Genomic DNA, 26,840 nt, shown 5'->3' with positions numbered 1-26,840 from the left:
AATGATTCTTGATAGGCAAAGAGCAGCATAAAACTATTTTTTATAACTCAGGAGTACAAAAACTCAACTGGTAATTGTTTTCGGAAGGCATAAATTACCCAATTATGAGATTCATCTGAATTAAAAACCAACATGATCGTAAAATTGTATATAAGCATTTTACTGTGTTCAGTTTGTGAAGATTTCAACCTTTGAAGATTTTAATTCTTACATGTAAAATTATTTTATAACTGCACCAGTGTTTTGATCTTTATTTCGTTACAGACCAGACATCTGCAGCTTAAACTAAATCATATTAAATGCTAAGTTAAATAATTGTGTGAAAAATAATATGCCCTCAAGATGAACCAATTTGACCGATATCTTATACGTTTTATAAGTAAAATATAAAAGGATGCGGTCTCAAAAAAGGCATACATTAAAATCTTCCAACTACATAAAAAAGTAAATATTTGTATTAATGTAAACTTTTTACGAGTTGCTTATAATTTAGATTTGCTTAAAATATGCACCATTTTTTTTAAATAATTATGTGAGCTGGCTAAAATATGCAAGGTTCAGTTTTTGGATCTGCATGTACTTGATGAACAGAAAGGTTTAGTCATAAAATATACTAAACATGGAAAAGGGACAAAATGATCCCCGCTCAGTGCAAGCAGATACCATATTTTTTGGACTGTAAGGGTACGTGTCCACGATCAGGATGGCCGGCGGTATCGTCGGAGCGGCAAAGCCGCTCGGCGCTAAGCCCTGCCCCCTTCTGGGACGCGATGATGCCAGATGTGTTCATTGTACACATCCGGGATCATCGCACCCCTCGCATAGGGCCCTGTGTTATTCCTTGCGGCGACGCAGCGTCGCCGCAAGGAACACGGACATGCTGCGATCTGAAAAGACGCGCAGCATGTCCTGAGTCGCAGGGCCGCCGCGTGCGTGTTTCCACGCATAGTGGATACGGGATTTCAAAAAATCCCCTCCACTATGCTGGAACATCTGGACGCTGTGTGTTTGACGCTGCGGCCCCACGCAGCGTTTCCTGACCGTGGACACGTACCCTTAGACGCACCCCAAATTTTCATTAGAAAAATAGGGAAAAAATGAATGTCAAATGAGGGTCTGTTTTACAGTCCGCATTATTCAGCTTACTGGGGGAAGGTGTGTGTGTGTGTGTGTGTGATCGAGAGAACTGGTGGAGTGGGGTCACAGGAGGTGTTCAGTGGTCTGGCGATGATCTGACTCATTCCAGGCTGATGCAGCAGGTTCGGTGGTGCGGGAGCTCCGCCATTTTGTGAAAGCCCCCACACATCCATCCCAGGCTGATACGCGGCAGTTTCGAAGATGCTCGGTGGTGCGGGGGGCTTCGCCGACATTTTGTGAAAGCCTGAAGCCCCCTCACTTAAATTGTTGTAACGCTGTGGTATCCAGGAAAATGGCCGCCGGAGGCAGCAGATGCCCAGAATGAGATTAGCACTCATTGACACCTCCATACAGCACAATATTAACTATTTACTGGCAACATTTATTCCAGTGCATTTCAGTGTATTCTGGTGGTTCCCTTTTACTGCTTATCTCCGTTTTCTGGTCCCTTTTTATTGTCATTGCTGAATTAGGCCGGCCTCACACTGGGCGTAAGACAATACGCCACGTATTATACGTCCGTACTACGGCCGTAATACGGAGAAATGTTCCCAAAATATTGATCCGTAGTCAGGGTGTGTCAGCGTATTTTGCGCATGGCATCCTCCGTATGTAATCCGTATGGCATCCGTACTGCGAGATTTTCGCGCAGGCTTGCAAAACCGACATCTAATGGATTTATGTGCTCAAATGTTCGGGAAAACATATATACAGTATATATATATATATATATATATATATATATATATATATATATATATATATATATATATGTCATTGAGACACATATATATATATTCTGTATTTAGATTTCATTCAGCGCGATATGTGTTAAAAGCCGGTAATTCAATTGCCGGCTTCTCATTTCTCCTGCACAAACCCGACAGGATATGAGACATGGTTTACATACAGTAAACCATCTCATATCCCCTTTTTTTTTGCATATTCCACACTACTAATGTTAGTAGTGTGTATGTGCAAAATTTCAGTGCTGTAGCTGCTGAAATAAAGGGTTAAATGGCGGAAAAAATTGGCGTGGGCTCCCGCGCAATTTTCTCCGCCAGAATGGTAAAGCCAGTGACTGAGGGCAGATATTAATAGCCAGGAGAGGGTCCATGGTTATTGGCCCCCCCGTGGCTAAAAACATCTGCCCCCAGCCACCCCAGAAAAGGCACATCTGGAAGATGCGCCTATTCTGGCACTTGGCCACTCTCTTCCCACTCCCTGTAGCGGTGGGATATGGGGTAATGAAGGGTTAATGCCACCTTGCTATTGGAAGGTGACATTAAGCCAGATTAATAATGGAGAGGCGTCAATTATGACACCTATCCATTATTAATCCAATTGTTGGAAAGGGTTAAAAAACACACACACACACATGATTTAAAAGTATTTTAATGAAATAAACACAGCGGTTGTTGTAATAATTTATTGTTCTCTCAATCCATCAGGAACACCCTCGCTTGGAAAAATAATAAACGCACAAGATACATACCTTCTGGTGAACCGTCTCGTCCCACGAAGTAATCCATCTGAAGGGGTTAACTAATATTACAGGCAGGAGCCCTGCTAAATGCAGCTGTGCTCCGTGCTTGTAATTCCCCAGCGAATGAATGAAATGTAGGTCATTGACCTACATTTCCTTCAGTCGCGGTGATGCGCCCCCTGGTGGATGTCCTCATATGACCTGGAGCGTGGGAAAAAGTTCCCAGGCTGCAGTTCATGAGAACATCCACCAGAGGGCGCCTCACCGCGACTGAAGGAAATGTAGGTCAATGACCTACATTTCATTCATTCGCTGGGGAATTACACGCACGGAGCACAGCTGCATTTAGCAGGGCTCCTGCCTGTAATATTAGTTAACCCCTTCAGATGGATTACTTCGTGGGACGAGACGGTTCACCAGAAGGTATGTATCTTGTGCGTTTATTATTTTTCCAAGCGAGGGTGTTCCTGATGGATTGAGAGAACAATAAATTATTACAACAACCGCTGTGTTTATTTCATTAAAATACTTTTAAATCATGTGTGTGTGTGTTTTTTAACCCTTTCCAACAATTGGATTAATAATGGATAGGTGTCATAATTGACGCCTCTCCATTATTAATCTGGCTTAATGTCACCTTACAATAGCAAGGTGGCATTAACCCTTCATTACCCCATATCCCACCGCTACAGGGAGTGGGAAGAGAGTGGCCAAGTGCCAGAATAGGCGCATCTTCCAGATGTGCCTTTTCTGGGGTGGCTGGGGGCAGATGTTTTTAGCCACGGGGGGGCCAATAACCATGGACCCTCTCCTGGCTATTAATATCTGCCCTCAGTCACTGGCTTTACCATTCTGGCGGAGAAAATTGCGCGGGAGCCCACGCCAATTTTTTCCGCCATTTAACCCTTTATTTCAGCAGCTACAGCGCTGAAATTTTGCACATACACACTACTAACATTAGTAGTGTGGAATATGCAAAAAAAAAAGGGGATATGAGATGGTTTACTGTATGTAAACCATGTCTCATATCCTGTCGGGTTTGTGCAGGAGAAATGAAAAGCCGGCAATTGAATTACCGACTTTTCACTAACAGCGCTGCGTATTTCTCGCAAGTCACACGCATGGTCAGTGTGGAATCCGTATTTTTCTCGCCCCCATAGACTTTCATTGGTGATTTTTTTGCGCAATACGGTGACAAACGCAGCATGCTGCGATTTTGTACGGCCGTAGAAAGCCGTATAATACTGAACCGTAATATACGGCTAATAGGAGCAGCCCCATTGAGAATAATTGTGCCGTTTATTTTGCGAGTTTTACGGACGTAGTTTATGCGCTCATACGTCCGTAAAACTCGCTAGTGTGAGGCCGGCCTTACTGTGTATTTTTCTTCCCTCTTTTTTGGAGGTTTATTGCCCTGTCTTTTTTTTATTGAATAAAAATATATTTTTAATTTTATCATTTGTGAGTTGGAGTCGCTTCTTGTCTAGCAGCAATGGACCACAACAGACTATGTTGATATATACTAGAGTATAAGCAGAGTTTTTCCAGTACAGTTTTTGTGCTGAAAAAGCCCCCTCTGCTTATACTCGAGGGTCCCAGAAGACGGAGGGGGAACAGCAGTGGCAGAGCATCGGGTCACAGGAGCCGGCAACTGCGGCTAAAGCATGTGCCCACTACTAAAGAGAAACGAGTATTCACTGAGCTGGCAGTGAATAATCATTTCTCTTTAATAGCGGGCACAGCAGTCAAAACCGTCAGCTTCCTGCAGCGGCTGCGCAAACACGTGTGACCGCTACTTAAGGGAATAGGCATGGAGCTAAGTGAATATTAATTCCCTTAAATACTGGGCACACGGGATCGCCCCGGCGCTGCTGGCACCGGAACAAGACACAGCGAGTGAGCGCACTGACGCAAGTAGGATGGTTTTTTTTTTTTTTTAGGTTTTTCTGATAGTGACCATGCATATCAGGATTGGGATGAGGGGGCAATGCTTACCAGAATAGGGATGAGGAGCCATGCATACCAGGATGAGGATGAGGTTGGTTTATACGGCAATTCATCACTATAAAGTGGTTTATTTGTGTAATATTAAACAGGCTTTAAAGCGATTATATGCTTCAAAAGAATCTCAGAATGTGTAACGCTGCATTGACACATCTGTTACATCTTAGTGCTATACCATTTTTTCCATTGGACAGCACTCAGCCCCATATAATAGAATATATGTATTCAAAAAGTTAAAATCACAGATCCCAAATTGAGATCCGTGCAACTCACAACATGTCCTATTGTGATCCTATTGTGTGGACCAGATCAGGCAATTAAAATATATGGGGGTCAGTATAAGGTCAAGTTCACACGTTCAGTCTTTGGTCAGTATGTTTCCGCAGTATTTGCAAGACAAAACCAGTCAAAGGAAAAGTAAAATAGAAAAATGTCACCACTTCTGCATCTATCACCCACTCCTGGTTTTGTCTTACAAATACTGATTAAAAATACTGACCAAATACTCAAGGTGGGAATGTGGGCTAAAGTGCATGAAACATGGAAAAAAAAATTTTGGACTTAAAAATATTCCATCAGAGTTTCATCTGCTCTGAAGTGATCCATTGCTGAATAGATGAAAAGTCCAGACAGTATCTGCTTCAGTAAGAAAATAAAATGAGAAAAAAATAAAATTTAGGATGACACATGCGGTGGGGTGGGGAACCAAAAACTACAGATCAGCTAAACTTTGACACTCGTATTTTTCAATGAAAATTTAATTCCTTCTTTTTACATGCCATTTCTTGTTTTCATTCTAATATGAATGTTATTCATTTTTTGTATATCAAGTTCTAAACAAAACTAATTGTTTTGGAAACTTCCTGTTTGCAGAGCTTTAGTAAAACTATATTGATAAACTCACGTGAGGATTACATACATTCCAACTGCAAAAAAGCTAATAAATACACAAGTTTTTTTTGGAAGGATTTTCTGTATCTCTTTCAAGTCAATGGGGAAAATCCACAAACAATGCAAAAATTAACAGCAAAGGAAATTGATATGCTGTGGATTTAAAAAATGCATTGCAGACACAGTTAAAAAATAAATACAAAAAAACCACAGTGGACACGAGATTTCTCATATATAAAACACATCTGACTATAGGACGCAGCCAGAGCTAGATGAAAGATAAACAATATTTCATAGTAATTAAACTTTCATGATTATCTAATGAGTTAGGGGTTGGGTAACCCTTAACTTTATAAAAACAGTTTCAGGCTACATTCCCACTATGAGTTTTTACGTGGTGTTTTTTTTTTTGTTTTTTTTTTAAATGCAAGCAACCCATGTTCCTTAATGGGTGAAGAAAATCTGCATCAAAAGCTCACCAAGTTAACATAGCAATACTTGCAGTTTTGTGGCTTTTTTTCAGATTTGTCATAAAACTTGAAGGATTTCCTAGTGTTAAAGTGAATGAGATTCCTGAAGTCTCATGCACATGTTGCTTATTTTTTCCTTGCAGATTTGGTGCAGGTTTAAACCTGCAGAATGTAAAAAAATGAGGTAAAAACTAGCCTATTTTACTCCTGTTTTTCCTGCCAATAGATACGGAAATGGTGCAGAAATTTCTGCTGCAAATATTTAACGTGTGCACATACGCTAAAGAGTGCATAATGCTCTTCCACTATGCTGGAATTGTATTATGCAACATTTTCTACGTACAAAACTACGCATCTGAAAAAAAAGGACACCAGATACACATCATGGGAAATTAGCCATAGAAATGTAAATGGTCCATAAAATAATATATTTGCATTTTCAATGGCAACAAGAACTTCAGAGATCAGCAGGGAACCTGACTCTTCCCTTCTGGATTGTACTTGATAGAGGAGAGGTTTTCCAATTTCACAGATCATCAGTGCGGTGTTGGAAAGGGACTAGGACTCATTTCAATAGCTAAGCCAGCACCCCTCTCTGTTTGTGCATTAGTTGTGACACAGAAGGGGCCTGGCTTATCTATTAAAATGGTCAGCCAGGTCCCTTCACGTACAGCGCTAAAAACTTGCTAACACTCCTGGAAACTCCTTTGTACATTACAAGCCGGAAGTAAAGCTCCAGGGACCTCGGTGATATCTGAAATTCAAAACACCTTTATGAACACAAGCATATTATTAATTTGTAAAGTTCCAGATATTTATAACTTCTCTAAAGAAAACTTAATTGAAGTGAAGAACCCTGTTAAAGCTATATTTCATCACACTCATTTTTGCTATTAGACTATGGACTGTGGTCAGGGATGGCATGTTCACAAAAAGATCTGCACAATTTTAAATGTCATTCCCTAAATTGAATGTGCGTAATATTACATACACTGCTTACTCACTATAATTACCCTAGTAAAAGGCATTTTAAACATATCCGTTTAGGTTCTAACGTGTTCTGATAGGAATCCAAAACTGTATGCTTTAACCCAGTGTAATCTTTTTTGTTTTTTTCAATGGTTTAATCTTTTTTATTGTAAATTAAGGAAAATCTATGGCTTAAAATCTAATATCTGCTCACCAAAACGTTCAAAAATTATTCTGATGCGGATTTTTAAAGTACACCGGCCTCAACAGAATCTATTGATAATGTACGCTGTATGTATTTATGTATCGACTGCTTCTTCATGTCTCATAGGCTTAAGTGGAAAATTACCTTTCCAGGGACAGGGATCCTTGAGACCCAGTAGTCTACATAGAACAAAGACCCTGCCTTTAGCCTCCAGTAATTATGATACATCCAATCAATATTCATGACATGTTTGCCTTGGGATAAATAACCTTTAAATTAAGAAATATAGACAATATTGAACATGCCACTACACAGCAGTTATTATAAGCATGCTACATCCATTATGGCTTTACTGTTACAAGTGTCCTGTAAACAAATAGCATAATGAACTTTCAGAGTGATCATCCAATACTTCAGACTTTATATCTGAATTGTAAGGGCGCAGACAGATGGCCGCATTTCGCATGTGAGGAAAGCATCTCAATCCTCGGACTGACAGTCGACTATCCTGACCATAGCGTGACATCTGCATAGAAATACATCACGCTTTCACGCTCAGGTCAGGAGAGGTGCCAGGCCAGTCCGTGCACTGCGATGTGATCCTCGAATGAGAAATACGGCCATCTGTCTGCACCCTTACGTTCAGTTTACCTTTGTATGCTGTAATGTTACAATTTAAATGGAATTTGTCAGTAAGTTTGACTTCCCCTAAACACAAGTTTCCTTGTTTCTACGCAGTAACTTGACCAACTGAGGTGATAAGCTTTGGTCTCCTGCTGTGCATGCATCGCATAACGATGGAGCCTGTGTCCTCAGAAGGGTGAAGAAACACGGACACCGCTGATCTGCGCAGGCATGAGTTTTCCTGGCCAGCACCTGACATCAGAGGCAAAGTCAGCCATTATCAACAGACGGCGGGAGGTGACAAGAAAGTTAATAACCGAAGGGTAGAGTTTCGATAAGTGCTGTCTCCCGTCCAATGTACTACACAACTCATTTGCATAATGCAAAACCAGAGATTAACCAAGATTCAGGTAATGGAATGACAATATAATAGGTACTAACGAGTTCATCTTTCACTGGGCTACATGCACATATAAACGGTTTACGGGGTGTGGAGGTTAAACTTATTGACAGATTCACTTGAAATGGTTATTCCCAAGTGGATAGGTGATAATTTGCTGACTGATTCAATCTCAAGAACAAGAATGCCAGAGTAAATTGAAGAGTACATATAACTAGTCTGGTGCCAATCTTTTTCTTTAAGAAAAGATTGGTCAGCCCCAGAATGGCGAGTTTTCTAAATAACTATTAACAAAAAAATTCCCAAGTGTCTCTGTAAAGAACCCAAGTGGGATAGTCGGCACTCCGTCTGATCGTAGTGCACGTGGAGGTGTAGTAGTGAAAGAATAAATCCCGACACTCACGTGCTGAATGCTCGTTTACTCCAATACATGGAAATCCATTATTCAACACGTGAGTGCCAGGATTTCTTCTTTCACTTCCTGTAAAGAACCTGTCTTTCTAGCAAATCAGGTACAAACTTCCAGGATGTGGGATCTCACATCCTTCATTGTAAGAGAGCAATATCTTGCTCTTAGCACTAACCCTGAGCTACCACGTGCTTCAATAATCTGTTACCGAATGGTAACAACTTTAATGTTACTGCTTGGTAGCACCTTAAGTATGAGGCAGCACTGGGTTATTGCATAGAGAATGATCTCGTTCACAGAACGGAGGGCCGTGGGGTACTGATCTGCATGCTGGGATCCCACAATTTAGAAATTCAAACCATCCTTTTGCTAAAGTCAGATCCTTTAGTGGACATTAGAGACACTTGAGACCTTTTTTCTTAATTGGTTATATTTAGAAAACGAATGCATGAAACTGCCAACTCTTTTCTCTCAGGGAATCTGTCAGCAGGATCAACCCTCCTAAGAAGTCTATATGGGTATATAGGTCACAAGAAGCCAAAAATTGATACCTTGATAGCCATATTTTTCTTATATGTAAATGAGCTGTTTCAGAATATGGGCCAGACAGTAATCTGCTTGAGAATCTGCCTCCAGAGATTATTTTTAATAAAAGGGGATGTTACCAGTGTGATGGACGCTCTCTGCTCTCCTGATGTCACTGCAGAGCTGTGTGTGATAACTGACACATCTGCAGGTTCCTCTCTGGAATAAAACATCGGACCACATATATCAAGGTATCATTTTATTCAGCTGCTTATGATCTACATGCCCATGTAGACAGCTTAGGAGGGTTTATCCTACTAAGATTCACTTTGAACAAAAAGGGCAGCCCCAGACTGGCGACAGTTGCTTTATACGCTGTACCCAGTGATAATGAATGAAGCAGATGCGTTTATATACAGCAACTGGCGCATTTCAAAGGGACATTTCAGGACCCCTTCTCGGGATCTGGGGGAGTAGAGGATCCAGCATTTGGACTCCCACCGATTCAGCAAGTTACCATCTATCGTGTGGATAGGTGATAAAGGGTTATTCCCAACCTTTAAAGTTAACAGATTATATCATAAAGCAAATACAACTGTAATGATCACACTTTTACATTTTCCAATGATGTCCTATATTATTCTTATAGCTTAAACATATTTCACCTATATTGTGTATTGTGTTTCAGTCTGTAAATTTACAAAACTAAGCTGCAATATTAGTAAGTATTCTAATACTATGGTTCATGATTACACAGTAAGCCCCACCATATCAGTACTAGTATTAACTTCATCATTAAATGGTCAGAACATGAAACAAAAACAAACTATATATACATTACACTGTCCGTTTAAGAAAAAAAATTCTGATTATTTAGAAAGACAAGAGAATGTATTCTGTTTGATACATTTATATATATATATATATTTTTTTTTTGGGGGGGGAATTTTTAAAGGGACTGTTCAACTCAAGTACGAGCCCTTTGTGCTTCATGTTGTGGCCAATTACTTAAATACACCTACCCACCTGCTTGGTTTCTATCTATCTCCTTCCTTTGCTGGCCCTATGAAGCCAGAGCTGTAAATCAAAGAAGAGGGGGGTGGAAATTGAGCAGGTGAGAAAGTGTATTTAAATGATTGGCCCTGCCATGAAGCATCCAACAGTCGGACTTAATGTGAACAGTCAGCCTGTACTGGCAAAGTCCCTTTAAAGCACCACTTCAGCGGTTTGTTTTTTTTTTATTGCGGCGGTGGAGTGATGATACTAAGCTCTAAGTTCGCTACACTTAGTCTCATACTTAGTAGCCTCAGCATTCATCCTTTATTGGCACTGCTCTGGTCGGTCTCCAAAAGTTTGTGACCTGCCGGATCGCTCCAGTGGTTGCTGGACGATCCGAAAGTCACAACTCAATACAAGTCTATGAGAGCGAGAACCAACCTCCCATCAACTTGCATTGAGAGCTTGTGACCATTACTAGAGTTGAGCGAATTTGCTTGGGTCCCTGCTTATTCGGCAAGCTATAGCGCTTAACGAATAAGCTGCAGAGGGAACCTGGCTTCCTGGATTGCGCCGGCTGATCAGCTGTTCGGCTCCACAACTGAATGTGTCTCGGCTGTGTGACTGTCACAACACATGCATAGAGATCCTGTTTGTTGGGCTCTCCATGCATGTGTTGTGACTGTCACATAGCCACGACACATGCAGTTGTGGAGTTGAACAGCTGATTACCCGGCGCAATCCAGGAAGCCGGGTTCCCTCTGCAGATTATTCGGTAAGCGCTATAGCTTGCAGAATAAGCAGGGACCAGAGCAAATTTGCTCAATTCTAACCATTACCTCTGATTTCCGGTCAGTCAGAAGTGACAATCACAAGATGGAGGCCTGGAAGAGATGAACACAGTGTCTGGTTAGTATAAAACTAGGGTCAGGGAACATAAATTAGTAGCATCACACCAGCGCTGAAATGAAAAATGCTGGAGTGGTGTTTTAAAAGGGTGAAACTAAAGTACGCTTGGTCTATACATTCTATTAAATGATATAAAAATTATAAAAAAAATGAAAGACTTATCTGACCTCAGCGGTCATATGCAATGTTTTTACTAAAAACAGGAAACAGACATGTCTGTACCCAAGCAGTGTAATGTAAACATAACAGGCTCCTAAATAATTTGATTTTAACTGCAAGCAATGGATTCCAGTTGCTGCTCAGCTTCAGCAGCCATTGCTGCTGCCTGTAATTGCTCAGTCTCACTCTGTATGGCACTGGTTGTCACTTGCTTGCGTTGTTCACTGTGCATGTTATTTTCATGCCGCTTCAGGTCTGATGCTTTAGCGAATGCTTTTGTGCATGAAGCACAAATAAATGGTTTTTCTCCACGGTGTCGTCTTTCATGATCTTTAAGATGAGATTTGTGTTTAAAAGCTTTATCACAATGGTGGCACGCAAATGGCCTTTCATTACTATGTACCCTTTCATGTTTTTTAAGATCTGGTGCTCGGATAAAGGATTTGGCACATACTTCACAACTGTAGGGCTTGTAGCCCGTGTGGATTTTCAGGTGTTCTTTTAGGTGAGCCTGTGTTGTAAACGCTTTGGCACACATTTCACATACAAACGGCCTATCAGCCGTATGCAATTTTTCATGCTTTCGTAAACGGGCTTCATCAGTAAATGTTTTACCACATGCTTGACATGCAAATTGTTCTCTGTGACCATAAAGCAAATATTCAAATTTCATATCTCCTGTTGCAGTGGTCCATGCTGGTGCTTGCTCATCTTTTACTTCATTAATGCCCTCATTAAAAGTCAGGGCTTGAGGAGTTTGTGGTACCAGCTCTTTAGGTTCAGTAGTCTCCATCGCTTCAACTTCCTGACCATAGCAATTAACTTTCCGGACTTCTTCACTCCCCAACTCTTTCAAGATAGCTTCCTGAACTCGCAGTGTAGAGGTAGGCAACTTTTCCTCCTCATGGACCTGAGGAGCCCCTTCCACAGTGTCATCTGAAGGACTATCGTCATGATCTCCAATCTCTTCTACTTCATCATCTTGATGGTCATTTGGCTCACCAACTTGACGAGTTATTTTCAAACTTGTCTCATAAGCGTATTTATTTTTTGGAGATGAAGTATTTTCATCAGTTGCAGAAACATCACGCTTCTGAGAGCATAGCTTATCTAAAAACCTTATGCCGAGTATCTGTCCAGAAGACATCATCAAATTCACATCCTCTTTCTTGACAGCAATTTTTGATGTATACATATAGTTGAGTACTTCCTCAAATATATCAGACCGTAAAAAATCAATTTCTATGACAGATGAACTATCAACTTCTAGCTTCTTGAAAAGTTTCTTAAAGTATGTACTGCAAGCTGCAAGTACACACCTATGTGCCCTGAACTTTACATCTTCTACAACAATGGCGATATCACAAAATTCACCTTCCAGTCGTTGCTCATTCAGCGTCTTTAAAAATACAGCCTTATGATCATCATCGTTATATTTCAGTGTTTCGGACATGCTTATAAAAAAATCCTAAAATTGAGAGGAAGAAATAAAGATCACAAATAGTCAGCATATACACTGTAACCAAATTATGGAACAATAAGTTCTGATAATTTAATATTATATCAGTTTACAGCTGTTCTTATTCTGATAAAAAGCTCAAAACTACATCAAGCTGCCCAGTGACACCTTACAGAAATCAGGGTCTCTACCCCTACTTTATGATGCTCTCAGATTAGGTAGCAAACACCTGGTGACAGGTTCCCTTCAGCATATGTGAAGCATTTTGGATGTTTTAGCTATATATGATATTTTCTCTAAAGTGTACTTCCGTAATGACTACTTTTACAGAGAACCTATCATGTCGGGTAATACTATTTACCTGCAGATTAACAGTATAAATGCTGGTAAATAGCATTATCCGATGTGACAGGTTCCCTTTTTAACTGATATTCTCTTGTTATAAATGAATCGTATGTAGTTCAATTCTCTTTGCAATCATTTCTTTATAGGCTACTTTTAGCTTCATTAAGCACTTCATACTTTTGTTAACTAAATACAGTTGGCTAAACACATGTGTCTTTCTCAAGTAATATAGAAGCAATTTTAGAATTTTTGTTTTGAATTACCCAGAACACATACCATGAACAAAGAATATGTTCTTCCTGGAGGCTTCCAATTTGAAGTGTAAAGAAACCTTAATGAAAAAAAGAGAAAAAGTGTAGTTAGTTATATTTTATAAAATAAGATGAAATATACATGCAAGACTTTTTATAAACTATTTCCCATCATATTACAGCCTATTCACATCCTAATGGTATATGCCAGTCTCAAGTAAGATGTGAAAAGGCTGTGTATCATCACAATGGCCTCCTTCTAAGGCCGGTTTCACACCTCAGTGGCTCTGGTACGTGTGGTGACAGTTTTCTCACGTGCCGGAGACACTGACTCACGTAGACACATTAAAATTAATGTGTCTCTGCACATGTGTCCGTTTGAAAAACACGGAGACATGTCAGTGTTCGTGGGAGCGCACGTATCACACGGACCCATTAAAGTCAATGGGTCCGTGTAAAACACGTACCGCACACGTCCGTGTGCCGTGCAGGAGACAGCGCTACAGTAAGCGCTGTCCCCCCCCAGCTTGTGGTGCTGAAGCCACCATTCATTTCTTCTCTCCAGCAGCGTTCGCTGGAGAGAAGGAATGAAAAATCATTGTTTTTTTTGTGTTTAACCCCTTCATGACCTTGGGATTTTCCGTTTTTCGCTCCCCTCCTTCCCAGAGCCATAACTTTTTTATTTTTCTGTCAATTTGGCCATGTGAGGGCTTATTTTTTGCGGGACGAGTTGTACTTTTGAATGACATCATTGGTTTTACCATGTCATGTACTAGAAAACGGGAAAAAAATTCCAAGTGCGGTGAAATTGCAAAAAAAGTGCAATCTCACACTTGTTTTTTGTTTGGCTTTTTTGCTAGGTTCACTAAATGCTAAAACTGACCTGCCATTATGATTCTCCAGGTCAGTACGAGTTCATAGACACCTAACATGACTAGGTTCTTTTTTATCTAAGTGGTGAAAAAAAATTCCAAACTTTGCAAAAAAAAAATAAAAAAAAAAATTGCGCCATTTTCCGATACTCGTAGCGTCTCCATTTTTCTTGATCTGGGGTCGGTTGAGGGCTTACTTTTTGCGTGCCGAGCTGGCGTTATTAATGATAGCATTTTGGTGCAGATACGTTCTTTTGATCGCCCGTTTTATTGCATTTTAATGCAATGTCGCGGCGACCAAAAAAACGTAATTCTGGCGTTTCAAATTTTTTTCCCGCTACGCCGTTTAACGATCAGATTAATGCTTTTTTTTTATTGATAGATCGGGCGATTCTGAACGCGGCGATACCAAATATGTGTAGATTTGATTTTTTTTGTATTGATTTATTTTGAATGGGGCGAAAGGGGGGTGATTTAAACACATACACATATATATATATATATATATATATATATATATATATATATATATATATATATATATATATATATATATATATATATATATATATATATATATATATATATATATATATATATATATATATTTTTTTTACTTTTGCCATGCTTCTATAGCCTCCATAGGAGGCTAGAAGCAGGCACAACCCGATCGCCTCTGCTACATAGCAGCGATCTGATGTTCGCTGCTATGCAGCAGAATTGCAGGTGTGCTGTGCTGTGTAGCTCACAGCTACCGGCGATCAGTAACCATAGAGGTCTCAAGGACCTCTATGGTTAAAATGGAGAAGCATCGCCGACCTCCGATCATGTGACGGGAGTCGGCGATGCGCTCATTTCCGGCCGCCCGGCCGGAAGCGGTAGTTAAATGCTGCTGTCTGCGTTTGACAGCGGCATTTAACTAGTTAATAGGCGCAGGCAGATCGCGATTCTGCCCGCGCCTATTACGGGCACATGTCAGCTGTTAGAAACAGCTGACATGTCCCGGCTTTGATGCGGGCTCACCGCCGGAGCCCGCATCAAAGCGGGGCTTCTGACCTCGGACGTACTATCCCGTCCGAGGTCAGAAAGGGGTTAAAATAAAGATCCTTGCCACCACCCCCCTCCCACCCCCTGTGCGCCCGCCCGCTGGAAATAAAATACTCAGCCGGCTCCCTCGATGCTTCCTCTCCGCGCCGCAGCATGTCCTGTATGAGCGGTCACGTGGTGCCGCTCACTAGTGATGAATATGCGGCTCCACCTCCCATAGGGTTGGAGCCGCATATTCATCACTGTAATGAGCGGTACCACGTTACCGCTCATACAGGAAGAAGCTGCGACGCTGAGAGGAAGCATCGAGGGAGCCGCGTATTTTATTTCCAGCGAGCGGGCGCACAGGGGGTGGTGACAAGGATCTTTATTTTAAACACACACACACACAAAAAAAACCCAATGATTTTTCATTCCTTCTCTTTAGCGAACGCTGCTGGGAAGAAGGAATGAATTTCGGCTTCAGCACCAGATGCAGGGGACAGCGCTTATCTCTAGCGCTGTCTCCTGCACGGTCCGTGTGGTACACAGTCAGCACACGGCTGCCGCATGTGTGCCACACTGATGTGCCACGTGAGCACACGGACACGGATAACTCCGGTACCGGAATTATCTGGACGTGTGGGACAGGCCTAACAGCGCTCACTCCCCGCTGCTAACAGAGGGGAATGGCTGCTGTAAGTGTTGTCAGTTGCTCAACTGAACTCCATTATTGTATGGGACAAAAAGTGCTACATGTTGCAAAAGACAAGGTGACTATACCAGTAGGGTCCTTCTGCTTGTTTAATGGTTAAAATGATGGAGAAGCAGACCTTACTACTTACTAGGTGTGAAGAAAGCTTTACACACAGAAGCCCTCTCTGTAAAGGTACCGTCACACTCAGCAACTTTGCAAAGAGAACGACAACAATCCGTGACGTTGCAGCGTCCTGGATAGCGATCTTGTGTTTGACACACAGCAGCGATCTGGATCCCGCTGTGCCATCGCTGGTCAGAGCTAGAAGTCCAGAACTTTATTTCGTCGCCAGGTCGGCGTGTATCGTCATGTTTGACATCAAAAGCAAAGACGCTAACAATGGATGTAATGGAGCTAACAACCAGCGAGAACGAGAAGTGAGTCCCCGTTACGTCACTGGATCGCTCCTGCATCGTTCTGGAGATGCTGTGTTTGACGTCTCTACAGCGACCTAAACAGCGACGCTCCAGCGATCTAGTTTAGGTCGGCTCGTTGTCTATATCGCTGCAGCGTCGCTGAGTGTGACGGTACCTTAAGGCTACTTTCACCCACCAGGTTTTTGCCTTAAAGTGAGAGGCCATTGAACCCTCAGTGATAACACTGCAGGAGCCATTGTCTCCTGTCAGTGTGTCACTGGAGGCCTATAGAGCTGTCACATCTCCTGATGTGACAGCTCTATAGGGGAGATCGTCGTGGGACACTCGTTATTAAATGGACTGCGTCGGACCAGGGAGTATTTGTGTTGGTTTATTATTCTTTTTTCTTGCAGGTGATTGATGGCTTCGGGGACTTAGGCGTGGTTGTAAGTATGGTGAAATTAAGAATATTAAAATACTTTTTTCTGGCTGTGTCTTTATTTAACTCTATCACTACTATAGGATTAGCAATGGATAGGTATCTTATTGATGCCTCTCCATTACTAACCGGGCTTAATGTCACCTTACAATCAAAGGTGACATTAACCCCTTATTACCCCATATGCCACCGCTACAGGGCAGTGGGAAGAGAGGCCAAGTGCCAGAATTGGTGCATCTTACAGATGCACCATTTCTGGGGCGGCTGGTATTTGTAGCTGGGGGGCCCCAATAACCATGGCCCCTCTCTAGGCTATGAATATCAGCCCGCAGCTGTCTGCATAGCCTTTCTGGCTATTAATTATAGGGGGAACCCACATCATTTTTTTCTTTTTAGGGGTCCCCTATTTTAACAGCCAGTAAAGGTTAAATATACAGCTGCAGGCTGAAATTCATAGCCTGGGAAGATCCATGGTTATTAACCCCTTCCCAGGCTAGAAACATCGGCCCCAGTTTCTGGTTTTCCCTCTCTGGCACATAAAATTGCGTGGGAGCCATTTTTTCCCCCTTTTTTAAAGATATTGTGTGCAGATTGTGTGTGTGTGTGTGTCTTTACCTATTTCTGTACCATTTTATTAGGTTCATTACTAAACAACGGTCTTAGTATTATCTATTTCCTATCTACACTGTGTGCAGAATTATTAGGCAAGTTGTATTTTGATCACGATACTTTTTATACTTGTTCTACTCCAAGCTGTTCAGGCTTGAGAGCCAACTACCAATAAAGTAAATCAGGTGATGTGCATCTCTGTAATGACGAGGGGTGTTGTCTAATGACATCAAAACCCTATATAAGGTGTGCTTAATTATTAGGCAACTTCCTTTCCTTTGGCAAAAAGGGTCAGAAGAGAGATTTGACGGGTTCTGAACAGTCCAAAATTGTGAGATGTCTTGATGCAGCAGTCTTGAAATTGCCAAACTTTTGAAGCGTGATCACCGAACAATCAAGCGTTTCATGGCAAATAGCCAACAGGGTCGCAAGAAGCGTATTGGGCAAAAAAGGCGCAAAATAACTGCCCATGAATTGAGGAAAATCAAGCGTGAAGCTGCCAAGATGCCATCAGTTTTCCCATATTTCAGAGCAGCAACGTTACTGGAGTAACAAAAAGCACAAGGTGTGCGATACTCAGGGACATGGCCAAGGTAAGGAAGGCTGAAAAACGACCACCTTTGAACAAGAAACATAAGATAAAACATCAAGACTGGGCCAAGAGATATCTTAAGACTGACTTTTCAAAGGTTTTATGGACTGATGAAATGAGATTGACTCTTGATGGGCCAGAGGCTGGATCAGTAAAGGGCAAAGAGCTCCACTCCGACTCATACGCTAGCAAGGTGTAGATGGGGTACTGGTATAGGCTGGTATAATCAAAGATGAACTTGTGGGACCTTTTCGGGTTGAGGATGGAGTGAAGCTCAACTCCCAGACCTACTGCCAGTTTCTGGAAGACAACTTCTTCAAGCAGTGGTACAGGAAGAAAAAAACATGTTTAACATGGAGGGGTGCAGAAACGCTGCAGATCCGCACAAAAGAAGTGACATGCATTCCGCACTGATTTTTCCGCACCGTCTGCACATCTTTTTTTTCCCCATTAACTAACATTGTACAGTACATCACAATGCGTTTCTGCGCGGTAAAATCCACTGCGGATCCGCAGCAAACCTGCACCGTGTGCACATACCCTTACGGTTAGGCTTCTTTTACACTTACTGGGGTTTTTTTGCGTCCCTTTATTGTGGGCCGTATCGCCACAATTATCACGGTCTGCCGCAAAAACAGACCGCAAAAAACTTGCGGATCGCCATTTTTCGGGTTTCTAATACTATGGAAATAGTATTGGAAAAAAAAAAACGGCGTTCCGCAAAACCGGAAATCACGGTGCACCGCAAAAACAAGCTTCCGTTGTTTTTGCGGCCCCATTGATTTTCAATGGGGGCCGTGTCCGTAAGCCGTGAAAAAGATCAGGCAGGCTCGATCTTTTTTCACGGCGAAAATACGACCCTCACAGCCATGCGGCGCACCGTGAAATTATTGCTGCCCGTTTTTACGGCCCCATAGAAATCTATTGGGGCCACAAAACCACGGTATGCGTAAAAGAAGCCTCAGTTTCTCAGCCAGACAAGAATGCTGTGACTGCAGAACCTTTTTTGTACTGCTAAGATAATGGATTGCTGCAGGATCCATTTAAAATGGATGATAATAATAATCTTTATTTATATAGCGCCAACATATTCCGCAGCGCTTTACAGTTTAAGAGTTTCAAACACAACAGTCATAAGTAACAATGTTAACAATACAATAATTAAAGCACAATAAGACAACCCTGCTCGTGAGAGCTTACAATCTACAACGAGGTGGGGGAGATACAAAGTACAGGAGCTTATTTACAATGATGTATTTAAAATGATGGTCCAGCCATCTTCAGGGGGTGGGGGATAGATGGGGATAGTGATGGGTTACACACGCACACAAGCATAAAATGACTTTGAATAGAGAACGTGATAGGCCACTCTGAACAAATGTGTTTTGAGGGAGCGCCTAAAACTTTGCAAACAGTGGATGATCCTAATATCTTGGGGTAGAGCATTCCAGATGACTGGTGCAGCGCGGGAGAAGTCTTGGAGTCGGGGGTACGGATTAGTGCAGAGATTAGTCGAAAGTCGTTTGAACAGTGCAGTGGTCAGTTAGGCCGATAGAAATGAGGGAGGAGTTGTAAGGGGGTGCTGCACTGTGAAGAGCTTTGTGGGTGAGAACAAGTACTTTGAATTGGATTTTATAATGAATGGGCAGCCAGTGTCACGACTGGCAAAGAACGGACGTGTCTGAATACCGATTAGCTAGATGGACAACCCTGGCTGCTGCATTAAAGGGAATCTGTCACCTCATTTTGGCCCTATAAACTGCGGCCACCACCATCAGGGGCTTATCTACAGCATTCTGTAATGCTGTAGATAAGTCCCTCCCCCCCCCCCCCCATGTAACCTGAAAAATAAGAAAAACAAGTCAGATTATACTCACCCAGGGGCGGTCCGATGGGTGTTGCAGGTCCGGCGCCTCCCATCTTCATGCGATGACATCCTCTCCTTTGCTTCCTGTCGCGGCTCCTGTGCAGGTGCACTGATTTGCCCTGTTGAGGGCAGAGCAAAGTCTGCAGTGCGCAGGTGAAGGGAAAGATCAGAGAGGCCCAGCTCCTGCATTACTTTACGCTGCCCATAACAGGGCAAATCAGTACGCCTGTGCAGGAGCCACAACAGAAGGATGATGATGACATCGTATGAAGATGGGAGGCGCCGGACCCAGACCTGCAACGCCCATTGACCCGAACCAGGACGGCCCCTGGGTGAATATAATCTAACTTGTTTTTCTCATCTTTCAGGTTACATCGGGGCTTATCTACAGCATTACAGAAAGCTGTAGATAAGCCCCTTATGGCAGTGGCCGCAGTTTATAGGGCCAAGATGAGGTGACAGATTCCCTTTAAGGATAGACTGGAGAGGAGAAAGTCAAGCAAGGGTATGTGCACACGTATTTTTGAGGGCTGCGGATTAAATAAATCTTCAGGTAAAAGGCACTGCGTTTTACCTGCGGATTTACAACGGTTTTTATGCGGAATTTACACCTGCGGATTCCTATAGAGGAGCAGGTGTAAACCGCAGGGGAATCCGCACAAAGAATTGACATGCTGCGGAATGTAACCCGCAGCGTTTCCGCGCACGTTTTTTTCCGCAGCATGGGCACTGTGGATTGCGTTTTCCATAGGTTTACATTGTACTGTAAACACATGGAAAGCTGCTGCAGATCCGCAGCAAAATCCACAACATGTGCACATAGCTCAACAGGGAGGCCAATTAATAGAGCATTGCAGTAGTCCAGGCGGGAGTGGATCAAGGTGACAGTGAGGGTTTTTGTGGTTTCCATGGCGAGAAAAGGGTGGATTCTAGAGATGTTCTTTAGGTGTAAGCGGCAAGAGATTGTATATGCAATGTGAAGGAGAGATCGGAGTCAAACAAAACACCCAGACAGTGCACCTGATGATCAGTGGACATGGCCTTCGGATGCTTTCACATTGTGTTAAGTACACGTCCCGTTGAGGCTTACGTAAACCGGGAACAGACGTGGCCATTGACTATAACGGTGACAGCAGGGCGGACGTGCATCATTTTCGGACATATATGCCTACTGGAGGTGGACACCCTGGCTGTATACTACTATTAGGTCTATGACCCCATTGGTGCAAACATCCAAATCCCGCTTTGGGGTGGAATTTGGCCCTATGCCTCAATGGGGTCACAGATCACGTACAAGCGCCCTTAGGCTGCCCATTGGCATTGGTGAATAGCTGTTCAAGCCCACAGGCTCTCATGTGTTTTGGGGGGGGGACCACCAGATAGTTCTTGAAAACATATGTCTAAATGACCAAAAAACATCTGGCATTTTGGGTGTCACTACACCAACCCTTTGTTTGCACAGGAGATAAGACGCAGTCAGGTTTTCCTATAGGGAGTCCAGAGGGAGATGTGCCGGTGCCCGCGGCTCTCTGGGTGTCTCCATTGCACCGCATGCAGTCACTACATAGCCCGAGTCCCTACACTAGGAGACTGGAGGACAGCGGAGCCTGCGGCTGGCGACGAGCGCTCACGTGTCCGGGCGGCGCCGTGCACGGCTGTGAGGAGCAGGCCGCGGCCGTCTCCCTCCTCACACACAATGTGGCGGCGGCGGCGGCGCGGAGCCGTAACGTGAGGCGTCCTCGCACCCCGGGTCACTTTCCAGCACTGCTGCGCGCCCCTCCCGCCAGGACAAGCACCCGCACACGGGCAGCGCATGCTCACATGAGCAGCATCTCCTCGGCCCGCTCCAGAGCCGCTGCCGTTATATATCCGCTCCTTTAACATAAAGCAGGGCACAGCAGTATGCGCTCGGGTGACCGCCTGGTTTCAGCACGCGGCTATGTAGCGAGAGCGCGCACAGCCACCTGGTCTAAGTCACGGGCGCAACCCGCGTCCACCGGCCGGCGCCATGACGCGGCGGGAGCGCTTACCTTGTGGCCGGCCGCGAGCCGCTCTATGATAGGGACTACAGCGGGCAGGGGACGGGAGTTGTGCACGTCTTTGTGAGTCTGCTGTGCATGCGCCGTGAGGAGAGGGCGCGCCGCGCAGGCACAGGACGGCCCAGTACTGGGGCGGGGGCGCCATTCACGTCTCGGTCACAGTGCGTGCAATATGGCGGATGTGGTGGTCGGCAGAGAGCGCCATTAACATACTCGGCAGTAGTACGTCATAGGCGTGCTCGCACGACGAGTGGGCGGGGCGGCGGTGGGGAGCACAGAAAGAGCGGGAACGCCGGCGCGCGCACCTGTGGGAAGTCACGGCCGTGTAGTGTCAGGCGTGCGGTGCGGGACCTCATGTGGTGCCTGAGGCGGCGGCGGCCATGGCCGCGGCGTCACTGTCACCAGCATGGGGAAGGGGGGAGCAGTCACCGCGCTGTGCCGTGAATGAGCGTGGTACTCGGCAGCCATTAGCTCAGCAGCACTAGTCCTATATAGCATGGATTTCTCTGACAGGCAATTCCAAATACTATACTAGCGAATACTCAGGACGGACACAGCCGTAAAGTGCAACAATGGACTGTATACTTACTAAATGATTTCAGCTTAGGAGCAAACAATTCTGTGGGTAACATGGCCGGCGCAGCCTGACCCTTGGTAGGGTTAGAGGCACAAGCATGCATGTGGTGGCGGCCAGGCTGAGGCTATGTGCACACAGTTGCAGATTTGACTGGAATTTTCTGTACAGATTCTGAATTTCTTGGCAGAAAATGCAAGTCAGAATCTGTGACTTTTTTTTGGCATGTGCACACATTGCAGATTTTTGTGCAGATTTCTTCCTTTTTTTTTTTTTTTTTTATCCCTGCAGGTTTCTATTATGGAATAGGTGCAGAAACGCAGCAGATCTGCAAAAAGAATTGACATGGTCCTTTTTTTAGGGTATGTGCACACGTTCAGGTTTTTTCGCGATAAAAATGCTGTAAAAACTCATTAAAAACGCATGTATTATGCATCCTATAATTTAGAATGCATTCTGCATGTTTTGTGCATATGGTGCGTTTTTCGCGAGAAAAACGCATCGCTGTAAAAAAAGCAGCATGTTCATTAATTTTGCTTTTTTTTTCGCGTTTTTCCCGCTATTCTATGCATTGGGAAAAAACGCTTCAAAAACGCATGCGGATTTCTGGCAGAAATGTCCGGTTTTTGTCAGGAAAATTTCTGCCAGAAATCCTGACGTGTGCACATAGCCTTAATCTGTGTTTTCTGTGCAGATTTTTCTGCACCATTAGCACAGCATTTTTTTTTTGCCATTAATTTACATTGTACTGTAAATCACTTGCGGAACTGCAGTGTTTCTGCGCGGAAAAAAAAGCTGCCGATCTGCAGGAAATCTGCAACGTGTGCACATAGCCTTAGGCTTTGGAAAGCCAAATTCTCAACAACAAAAAAACCCAAATACCCTGATTCTAAATGCAGCAAAAGTAAAAAAAATCTGTGAAATTTGATAACATCAGTCAGTCCAACAGAGAGAATAAGGCCGGAGACACACTGCTGCGAGATGCGGCCGAGTCTCGCTGGTTAAAAGCAAGCTGTGGCACCGGCACTCCGGAGCGGAGCGTGCAGCTGCATAGCAATACATGGAGCAGCACGCTCCGCTCCGGAGTGCCGGTGCCACAGCTTGCTTTTAACCAGCGAGACTCGGCCGCATCTCGCAGCAGTGTGTCTCCAGCCTAAATAACTAAATCCAGCATTAAACCGCACTGTCTAATCCTGTCCTACATGTAAAATGGCATATAATAAAAAAAATCTGTTATACAAACGCGAATAAACAATTGTGTACCAAATAAATACTAAAGACTGACCTCGTACTTTTGGTACATAAATAAATAGCACTTTCACTGTAAATTCATAAATATGCCAAAATGTGAATAACTGCACTAAACCTGTGCTACAACCAGACATATAAAAGAGCAGTATTAGAAATATCAGAATATATAAAGCATTCAATAATGCAGACATGTACAAAGATCAATTCTGGATACAAGTTCTAATGACTGGCCTAAGTACTATTGGTGCACAAATAGCTTCTTTAGCTGCTTCTGGGCCACCCATAGATTTAAATTCTGGGCGATGTGGCTACGAGTCTGCAGTGTCCTTCTAAAAGGTCATTGCATAAGAGCGCAGATACACACGATCTTGTAGCTGTGGGAGTAGGGATCCGACTGTCGCTGAGATGTCCCCATGGAGAATGTACAGATGGCTTATTACCATTTGTGCCTTCTCCACTGCTATGTACATGGCTAAACCAGCTCGGTGTATGCAATAATAGGAAGCGCCTATTCGCACCTTTAGCTCTGTGTACACAGTAAAGGTACCTTCACACGAAGCGACGCTGCAGCGATAGCGACAACTATGCCGATCGCTGCAGCGTTGCTGTTTGATCGCTGGAGAGCTGTCACACAGACCGCTCTCCAGCGACCAACGATGCCGAGGTCCCCGGGTAACCAGGGTAAACATCGGGTTGCTAAGCGCAGGGCCGCGCTTAGTAACCCGATGTTTACCCTGGTTACCAGCGTAAAAGTAAAAAAAACAAACAGTACATACTCACCTGCGCGTCCCCCAGCGTCTGCTTCCTGACACTGACTGAGCTCCGGCCCTAACAGCACAGCGGTGACGTCACCGCTGTGCTTTCACTTTCACTTTAGGGCCGGCGCTCAGTAAGTGTCAGGAAGCAGACGCTGGGGGACGCGCAGGTGAGTATGTACTGTTTTTTTTTTTTTACTTTTACGCTGGTAACCAGGGTAAACATCGGGTTACTAAGCGCGGCCCTGCGCTTGGTAACCCGATGTTTACCCTGGTTACCAGTGTAAAACATCGCTGGTATCGTTGCTTTTGCTTTCAAACACAACGATACACGGCGATCGGACGACCAAATAAAGTTCTGGACTTTATTCAGCGACATCACAGCAGGATCCTGATTGCTGCTGCGTGTCAAACTAAACGATATCGCTAGTGAGGACGCTGCAACGTCACGGATCGCTAGCGATATCGTTACAAAGTCGTTTCGTGTGAAGGTACCTTAATAGGACGTGCTGATGGCGCCTCCTCCATACACAGCGGTCGTGTGATAGCTGTGTATAGTGAGGGAGTGGGAGTTTATGGGTCATAAGAGACCCAAACAGCACTTCTACGCACCCATTGTAACTGGTGCTACAAGGGAAATAAGATGAAAATAAAAAACATTTCAATATTTGAAATCCCCCCCCCCCCCCAAGGTATTTTATTATTTTATTAGGGGCACAATGTGTAAAATAAAACCAGCACTGATGTTAGGTCTAGCGGAACGCACCGAGTAAATAGATGATATTGGTGCGTTCGCAGCCCGGGGTCCAAAGTGCAGGAGGAACCTGCTGCTAGTAAATGGCACTATATGGCGGTATACGCGAACTCTGTTACCTCACAGAGTTGCTGATATAAAAAAGGACTGTGTCCTGTTAAGCTCACAGGAGCACACAGATAACTGCTGAGCAAATAGCAGTCAGTGGTCATGCAGTCAGGAAAGCCGGTATTCTAGTGGCTTATTTCAGCTGGGCCCTGAATACATGCAACCAAACTTCTGACCGGAGGTGCCGGTATTCTAATGGCTTTTACAGCCGACCATGACCACACTGGCGCAAAGCATATAACAAGAATTAATACTAGCGCATGGCCGTACGGTCATGCAAACCTTTATAGCTGCAGCAACTACAGGATCTTCCCAGAAGGACCAATGGGAGGCTGCCACAGAACTTGAGCAACTTCAGGACCTTCCTAGAGGACCAATGGGAGTTGCTGCAGTACCTGAGCATGTGACCCTTGATCGCCAATGAGAGATCTTACCGTGGACATTCTCAGAAGGGGAAAAGTAGTACTTAGTCCCAAAGACGTCTGCTCGCCGCTGACCAGTACTGGCTACAATGGCAGAAGCTGGAAAGGCAGCAGTAACCCTTTGCACAGTGTCAGACTGAGCAAGACGCTGGGACCGCCGCCGCCGCTGAGCAGGCTCCACAGAGAAGAATGGGAGACTGCAGCGGAGATGGCTCGAGATTCCCCCTGTGCAGAGGCGGGAACTCAATCTCTAACGAACTGACAATCCAAATCACTGATACTAGCCTTGCCCCTGTTAAATAAAAATAACTACTTGATATATATAAATATTTGTTAGAGAATGGTGAACAATTTTTTAATTGTATTTTAGTGGTTCTGTGTGGCCACCGATACCAGCAAAACAAAGAAAAAAGTAGGGAATATGACAGTGATATAAAAATGAAACTCCATCTATCATGGTGCAAAAAAACTTGAATATCCATTAAAAAAAAAAATGATAGCTCTTTAAATCGCATGTAAGAAAAAAACTGAAAATGTGTCAAGAACGTAAGGAAAATATCCCGATCTTGATTTGGTTAAACACTTAAAGGGAGCCTTTATTTAACCTACACAGAATAAGTGAATGAACAAGAAAAATCAAAGATAAAATATCTAATTTTATTGAATCCTAATGTTAAAACATAAAAAATAGGGGAAACCAAAGAAAAAAGACAGAAACCACAGCACAGAGATATTTCATTATTGGGAATAGTGACCAAAAAGCATCATTAGGCATAATAAGAATCCCATATAAATAATCTGTATAGTGCAGAAGTCGAATAGACATACATGTCTAGCTTAACCCCTTCACCCCAAAGCCTGTTTTCACCTAAGTGACACGGCCAATTTTTACAATTCTGACCACTGTCACTTTATGAGGTCATAACTCTGAAACGCTTCAACGGATCCTGGTGATTCTGAGATTGTTTTCTCGTGACATATTGTACTTTATGATAGTGGTAAAACTTCTTCGATATGACTTGCATTTATTTGTGAAAAAAACAGAAATTTGTCGAAAATTATGAAAATTTAGCAATTTTCAAATTTTTCGTTTTTATGCCCTTAAATTAGAGAGTTATATCACATAATATAGTTAATAAACAACATTTCCGACATGTCTGCTTTACATCAGCACAATTTT

At 43.4% G+C, this 26,840-nt stretch overlaps 1 protein-coding gene and 1 long non-coding RNA gene across 5 annotated transcripts in view; one reads left to right on the top strand and one right to left on the bottom strand.

The window, feature by feature from the left end:
- The first annotated feature begins 8,077 nt into the window (after positions 1–8,077).
- The window catches only part of LOC143782621 (uncharacterized), a 70,340-nt gene continuing 51,577 nt past the window's right edge, over positions 8,078–26,840 (top strand). The window contains exon 1 of the long non-coding RNA XR_013217008.1: positions 8,078–8,196. This is a non-coding gene — a long non-coding RNA (uncharacterized LOC143782621). The remainder of the gene's footprint in view (positions 8,197–26,840) is intronic.
- Positions 10,057–22,407, bottom strand: ZBTB14 (zinc finger and BTB domain containing 14). 4 transcript variants are annotated; one of them, XM_077270291.1, is made up of 3 exons: positions 22,386–22,407; positions 13,265–13,319; positions 10,057–12,652 (listed from the first exon to the last, which is right to left on the bottom strand). In XM_077270291.1, the coding sequence occupies exons 2-3, from the start codon at positions 13,265–13,267 to the stop codon at positions 11,294–11,296; spliced, it is 1,362 nt and encodes a 453-aa protein (XP_077126406.1). In that variant the 5' UTR covers positions 13,268–13,319; positions 22,386–22,407; the 3' UTR covers positions 10,057–11,293. The 4 variants fall into 4 exon arrangements, with proteins under 4 accessions (XP_077126406.1, XP_077126407.1, XP_077126404.1 ...); XM_077270292.1 differs by lacking the exon at positions 22,386–22,407 and adding an exon at positions 21,788–22,007; XM_077270289.1 differs by lacking the exon at positions 22,386–22,407 and adding an exon at positions 21,579–21,627.

Source organism: Ranitomeya variabilis, chromosome 6 (assembly GCF_051348905.1).
Source record: "Ranitomeya variabilis isolate aRanVar5 chromosome 6, aRanVar5.hap1, whole genome shotgun sequence".
NCBI lineage: Eukaryota > Metazoa > Chordata > Amphibia > Anura > Dendrobatidae > Ranitomeya > Ranitomeya variabilis.
The sequence above is the reverse complement of the archived record's forward strand: the minus strand, read 5'-3'. Positions and strand labels throughout refer to the sequence as shown.

Bases quoted from the DNA above. Each gene is read 5' to 3' on its own strand.
- ZBTB14 (XM_077270289.1), bottom strand. The intron at 12,653-13,264 runs GTATGTGTTCTG...TCTCAATTTTAG, and splicing joins GAACATATTCTTTGTTCATG to GATTTTTTTATAAGCATGTC.